The 7,645-nt window shown below is 31.3% G+C and overlaps 1 protein-coding gene across 1 annotated transcript; it reads right to left on the bottom strand.

Moving 5' to 3' along the window:
• LOC18596141 (uncharacterized acetyltransferase At3g50280) lies at positions 633-2,273 on the bottom strand. Its single transcript, XM_007024432.2, has one exon. It carries the CDS (start codon positions 2,248-2,250, stop codon positions 916-918), a length of 1,335 nt encoding a protein of 444 aa, XP_007024494.2. The 5' UTR covers positions 2,251-2,273; the 3' UTR covers positions 633-915.

Below are 7,645 nucleotides of genomic sequence, written 5' to 3' on the forward strand. Positions count from 1 at the left end.
CCTATATAATCGAGTTTGATACCCGCAAGTACCTTGTAACAAGATACCCATTACCATCCCTATAACTAAGTGAAGCATATTAACTAATGATCTTCTTCATATTGCTTATCCCTAAAATATGCATTTGTTAATACTGTGCTTTTTTAAAATAAAATTCTTTTTTTTTTAAGAAAAGAGTCAAGCATTTTGATACGTGTAAATAAGTTTTGAGGGAAATTTAAGGCAAGATTGGTAAGATAGATAATAGTGCAGTGAGACTGAAAGTTACAAGGCTAAGATAATATATGTTAAAAAAATGACAGTGGTAATATACTATGTAATTTTCTAATATATTTCACATATACGAAGTCAATACAATTAGTAATAATATATTTATAAATACTCCATATTGGTTTCATGATTATTTTAATCAATTATTTATTTTTTATATTTATATATAGCTTTATCTTCAATATTGAATCTATTATTATTTATAAAATCAATTATATATTTATTTATTTTTATTATATTAAAGAAAATATAAATAAAATAAAGAAGAACTTTTATGGGAAGAGGGAAAACAAAAGAAATAGCATTTTATGTCATTGAGTGTAAAAAGAAAAAATAACAAAAAAGAGTAGGACAAAATTGGAAACAAGGAAAAGAGGTCTAGCGTGAATTGCCTACTAGGAAAAATTTGGAAACAGCAGCATTCGGCAGCTTTAAAAATATATCATAGTATATCCCACTCATATAGATAACAATAAGAAATTAGAGAAATCCAAGCACACACAAGTACACCTACACATATTCAAGGAGATTCAAAGTCCAATTGACAGAGTACAGGCTTAATTAAACATGTTGTCATTCGGAAAGAGAAGATCAGAAAGGATAGAGACGTGACGTGAGACAATTAAGGCAGCCTTTGGATTGAGGTCAGAGGGTGACAGCATCCATGAACTCGTTATCATTCTCCATGGCCCCAAATGTCGGAGGTGCAAGGCATATTTCGATGTCAATGCTCCCTTCTTCCACCCCACAGTGCACCGTTACTCTCCCATCGAACTTGTTCGCTGGCCCGCTCCTTATTGCAATCGGGGTTCCCAACCCTGTTTCACCACCATAAATATTGAACCGAGGTGAATCACTGGTTACCAAAGAGTTACTTACCATGTTGCCCATCGTCCTTAGCTTTGGGGTTTCCATCCATGTTTTCAAGAAATTCTTAAACATTTCCTCGTTATGAGCAGCAACTACCTTGTTCATTTGCCGTGCTGCGTTACCAAGTCCAAGGTCTAGCAGCTCCTTCACTTTCATAGTTATGGCCCCAACCTGTAACACATTTCCAAAATATCGTTCTGGCAGCTGCTGCAGTTTCGGTCTACCGCTAATCATTAAGCAGTAATTAGTCTCTTCATCGGGGTCAGCTTTCCTGTTTCGAATAACAGCTCGCCAAAGGTGAGACAAGAGTGCTTGAAGAGATGAGATGTCTTTGGTGCCAACCTCCGAGTTAGCTTTTGCTTTGAGTTTCGCAACATTTTCCCTCGAGAAATGAAAAACCCTAACTCTCAAAGGTGGTGGAATGAACTTATCATGAGTTTGATGGAAGTACGAACGAGGAAGGCGAATGGGGAAATCAATATCCTTAAAAAAATCACGTTGGAAAACGGGTGGTTTGGATAACTGAGTAGGATCACAAGCGATTGCTAACCAAGAGTTGAAAAAATGGAAGAATGAGGCACCGTCGACGATGGAATGATTGACAGAGACACTGATGAAGAAACCATCTACGAGTTCAGTAACTTGTACTGCAAGTAAAGGATTGGAAGTGCCCTGGTAGTTCTTAATCCCATTCAAAGGGAAAAAAGAGTCGACGACGGCAGGAATATAAGCAGGTTGAATGATATTGGAAGTGGTTACCCCGTCAGCTACTGCATGGACAAATAAAGCCCCAGCGTTATTGCAATCAATAGAAAAGGAAACAGTATTACCATCATGTTCCGTAGTGGAAAGTCGTCCAGCAAGAGGAGCGAAGTAGCTTAGAGTCGATGAAAGGAACATTTTCATGTAGAAAACTACAATGTTCCCTATCTCCTCTTCTTGATCATAAACGTCGGGCACTTCCGGGATCTGGTAGAGAAGTCCTCTTTGGATGTACTCCGCAAGAAGGAACTGAAGATCCCATGGAGTTAAATCCATCTTTTGAGCTTGTTGCTCATCGTGATTCTCAGCTTGAACCATGCTCGTTGAGATTACACGAATGCTGGCCATGATTAATTGCTTTATCAGTTCTTGTGCACGACATTCCTAGCGTTAAAGAGTTTCCATATTTATAAAGGAAACTTGTACTCGGGGTTCAAGGGGAGAGAACGAATTATGCTTTAATTAGCTGGAAAACTAGAATATACATGTGATTGTCATTAATAGTTTTGTTTCCCCCATTAATTGTAGCATTGAGAAAAGTAAGAAAAAAACATTTCAGACATTTATGAATCATATATTTGGATTTGATAAAGTAGTGTTTCTTAGAGAATACAAGTTGTGTTTGGTCAGTGAAGAGATTGGACAGGTTGGTGGTAAGCTGATGATAAAATTGATGATGGTAGTTGTGGTCGGTTGTAGAGTGGCCAAAGTCAAAGCAGCAGATTTATGGCAAGTTAATGTTGCCTTGGGACCCGAGAATATAATCAAGATTTAACTCTTGCCTAATTTAGGCATGGTTAAGGAAAGAACTAATGATTAATCCTTTAAGTGCAAGCTATATATCTAAAGTAAATGGTGATTGATGGGAGCGGATCCTAAAGAAATAATTAGACAAATAATTAGTTCTATAATCAAGCTTTTTGTTATCAATATAAGTGTAAATGTCCATTGCACTAAGCAACCTTTTAAATTTTTTTATATTCCATATGCCTCTTTACATAGGAACATCCCATCTTCTAAATTCATTAAATGTAAGTGCATTTTCATTTACGAAATTCATTCTCCCTCCATCTATTTAAGCTTATAAATAAAGATATATTGTAGTTGATGGTAAATAGATTTAGAATAAAAGAAATAAAATTTTTATTTACATTTTTAATACTCTTCTCTCATAATTATTCTTTTGAATTATATTTCACAACACTTTTCAAGTTCTATTTTCTCAATACTTTTATGTTTTTGTCTTAGTTTCAACTGAACTCTTTAATTTTATATCAATTTTGATCTTCAATTATTTGGATGGAAACAGTGTACTCCTATAGTTCCTTCACCCTAGTAATGGTCGTTTGATTTGAAAAATAAGGGTTTAGGTCTAACTATTTGAACAGATGGATACATGTGTCGTAGATCTCACCTCAGTAAGAAATAGGGTGAGTATTGAGTTTATAAGTAAAAGTCTTCATTTATTTAATAAGTACAATATGTCTTTCACTTCCGTTGGTAATAGTTCAGATTTCGTCGGTATGTGACAATATTGACAAAATTTTTTGTTAGAAATAACGTAGTCGGTAATGGAAAATTTGTTGACAATTCAGTAGTAATGAGTTCAATCCATCAGCCGATTTGTAGTTGGTAATGGGATAATTTTGTTGATAAATTATTTTTTTCTCAAATTAAAACTTAGATTAATAATACAAGCTTTGACTTTAATATTGGATAAGTGGTTTGCAAAAGCTGAAACTATAGCTTTCTATAGTGGTAAGAGAGATCATGGCAGCCTCAACTATACATTTAGAAAACCAATTTTTTCAAGATAATTATAAGGAATGCTATTGATTATATAAAATGGGTGAGTGATTTTTTCTCATTATAAACCATAATTTTGAATGTGATTTTAAAGTCTGTTGTATGCTAGGAATATCTTTCATATTTATACTTTAAAATCACATTTAAAATTATAATTTATAATTGAGAAAAGATTACTCAATAGATTTCCATAATTAATAGCATTACTTGAAATTACCTTTAAAAAATGGAGTTTTTTGGACGTAAAGTTAATGAGGCTACGATAATGACCATTTCTTTGGTTATTGTAGGAAGCTATAGCTTTAGTTTTTTCAAAACACTACTTCTCCAATATTAAAGCCAAAACTTAGATTATTAATCTATATTCTAATTTGACACAAAAAAAATTTAACTCATACATATCACAAAACTTTTAGTTGCAAACCAATTCACGTGACCACCCCTTTGTCCTATGAAACTTTAATCTATCAAAGGTTGGACGAATATATACATCAAATAAATATAATATTATATAATATTACTTATTTAATTAATTGCTTAATTACTTAATTATAACACTAAACCCTACTCTCTAAACATCTTAAATAAATTATTTAATTAATTCATTAACACCTTACTTTAATTACCCTAAATATTTTTAAAATTAAATAATGTTTCTAATTTAATTAACTAATTTATATAAATAACCCTAAATTTTATTATATAATTAAATTATATGTAATTAATAGATGTTAACACAAACATCAATCAAAAACAAAATCCAACTTAAATACTAGAATTATTAAAATTTTATATGTTACCAACATATTAATTTTTAAAATCTTACTTAATTTAGATGATTTTAAAATATTTAGTAATATTTAATTAATGTAACCTAAACCTTAATTAATTTAAATATTTTTTAACTAATATTAATAATTTAATTCATTGCTAGATAAGTAATTAAAACAATTTTTCATTTGAATAGTTAAATTCCTTAATTACCCCAATGACAATCTTAATTAATTNTTAAAAATCCTAAATTAATCTAAATTTAATAATCTAATTAATTGCTTAATTACTTATTACAACACACAACATTACTTACTTAACTATATTATTTAATTAACCCATTAACATCTTAATTAATTTAAATAATTTTAAATTAATCTAAATTCGTTACTTTAATTAATTGCTTAATTAATTACTTACAACACATTACATTACTTAATGAACTATGTACATTATTTATTTAAGTCATTAACACCTTAAATTAAATAATATTACCCTAAACCTTAATTAATTTAAATAATTTTAAAATTTTCTAAATTTGCCAATTTAATTTATTAATTAATTGCCAATACATGATTATTTTTATTTTTTAAAATTATTTAATATATATATATATATATAACACATACTGATAAGAAATGCCAAAATATTATAATCCAAAACACAAATATATTGCTTCTCCTAGCACACCAAATCTTATATCTCTTGAAAACTACAATTTTACCAAACGCTGGGGCATTGTGAAGACACTTGGGCGTTGTGAAAGACATCAATCGTAGCGAGATTGAAAACCTCACTAAAGTGAATCACCAATCTTAGCAAAGTTGAAATCCTCACTAAGGTGGAAAAATAACCAAAATTTCACTTTAGTTAGTTAGGCCAAAGATAAGCAAAGTTGAAATCCTCACTAAAACCTCTTACTCTTTAAAAAGAGTTTAAAGAAATAAGCACTCATACTGAAGAAAATATTAGTTATTAACTCTCAACTTAAATTTGTATAATAACTAAGCCTAAGGGTCCTATTTATAATATTATAGACTAACATTATCATAAAACTCTATTTCTAGTTGTCTAATATAATTAGAATAGTTAACCAGAGACTTAAATAAAATACAACATAACTAGCCTAATCAAATAATAATCCTTAAAAGTATTAAAATCCTAATAAAAATAGGAAAAGAATTTCAATGTAAATAGAATAAAGAAAATAAATCCTAAATAAACTAAATTTCAATGTAAATAGAATAAATAAAATAGAATCCTTAACGCTCCTCCTTCATTCTCCTCGAGTCAGAAGAAAACTCGACTCGACAAGTAAGCCTTGACATACTTCTCATAGATGTTTCGATTCATATACTATCATGGTCTACACTAACCATTCAAATAATCCATCTAGTGTTTTGAAGGTTGTTTTCCATTCATCTCTAAGTCGTATTCGAATTAGGTGATAACCACTATGTAGATCAATCTTGGAGAAGATAATAGCACAATGCAATTGATCCAATAAATCATCAAGTCTAGGAATGGGAAAACGATACTTGATGGTGATTTTGTTCACGGCACGACTATTAATGCACATTTGCCATGTTCTATCTTTTTTTGGAATTAACAAAGCAGGAACACCATAGGGGCTAACGCTTTATCTTATCAGGCTTTTCTCCAAAAGTTGTGTGACTTGATGTTGTAACTCCTTATACTCTTGTAGACTCATGCGATAAACAGACTTGTTTAGAATTACAGAACCAATAATGAAATCAATGGCAAGCTGAATATCTCGCATTGGTAGCTGTCCATGGGGTATCTCATTAGGTACAACATCACAAAACTCCTCAATTATGAGTTTGGCATCTTTAGATAAAGGTGAAGATACTTCATTCTCCTCACAAACTAATAAGAGGTATAAGAAGCTTGACTCGTGATAAGCTTTATTTAAACCAAACACAACGATGAGTGCTTTATCTTCCTCTTGTTTCTTTAGTCGATCTTATAACTTTAATGGAGTCAACATAATTTTTACTCTATCCTTGATGAAAAAATAAGTATTTTTGTATCCATGATGGTGAGCTCAACAATCATATTGCCATAGGCAACCTAACAACAGGTGGCATGTGTCCATTGTGATAACATCACACTAGATTTCATCTTGATACTTATTTTCAATAGAGAATTGAACACAACAACGCTTCGTTAACTTAACTTCGTTTCCTTTTCTTAGCCATTGTAGCTTGTAAAGATGAGGATGTACTTCAGTTGAAAGTTTTAACTTTTCCACCATGTAGTTGGCAACAATATTCTCACAACTTCCACTATCAATAATGACATTGCAAACATTCCCTTGGGATGTGCACCTTGTATAGAATATGTTGTGACAAAACCAACTTTCATCTTCAATCATCATGGTAGTGTTGAGATTATGACGAACAATAAAAGCTTCTCCATGGTCAACAAAAACTTGTTTTATCTCTTCGTTGTTGAATATTTCTAGCTCATCATCTACTTCTTCCATGCTAGGTTCTTCCATAACTTCTTATTCTACTAAGGAGATAATTCTTCGATTCAGATAATTAGAAGCAATATGCCAAAATCCTTGGCATTTGAAGCAATTCTTGTTGACATTAGAAGCACGAGTAAAGTAGTCTCTTTATTGTTTGAAGTTTTGAAAGAGTTTACTTTTGGAAGTGGAATGGTTGCCAAACTCTGTCTCCCACGATTTAAGGTGGAATCCTTTTGTCTAGATGAAGTCATTGAGCTTTTTCGTATTATTGTTTCTCAACCTTTAATGCTAATCTGATGACATCATTTAAATTCCAATATGGCTGTAAATGAACAACATCTGCAATTTCAACATTGAGACCTCTAAGATAATGAGCTACAATTTGTTCTTCAGGTTTATGGACATCACGCTTCACGTGAAGTTGTTTGAACTCCATTGTATATTCTTCCACCAACATTGTTTTCTGCCTCAAGTTATGAAATTTGATAGAAATTTCTTGTCGATAATGCTCAGGAAGGAACTTACGATTAAGTTCTTGACGCATCTTGTCTTATGTTCTGATCTTGTTGCAGCCTTCTCTTTTTTGTTGTCTTTTGAGATTTTCCCACCAAATAGAAGCGTGCTTTTTCAATTTAATTGCCATAAACTTTACACGTTTTTCATCAAGAATAT

The sequence above is a fragment of the Theobroma cacao genome, chromosome 6 (assembly GCF_000208745.1).
Source record: "Theobroma cacao cultivar B97-61/B2 chromosome 6, Criollo_cocoa_genome_V2, whole genome shotgun sequence".
Classification (NCBI taxonomy): domain Eukaryota; kingdom Viridiplantae; phylum Streptophyta; class Magnoliopsida; order Malvales; family Malvaceae; genus Theobroma; species Theobroma cacao.

Coding starts and splice junctions, on each gene's coding strand:
- LOC18596141 (XM_007024432.2), bottom strand. CDS start 2,250: ATGGCCAGCATTCGTGTAATCTCAACGAGCATGGTTCAAGCTGAGAAT.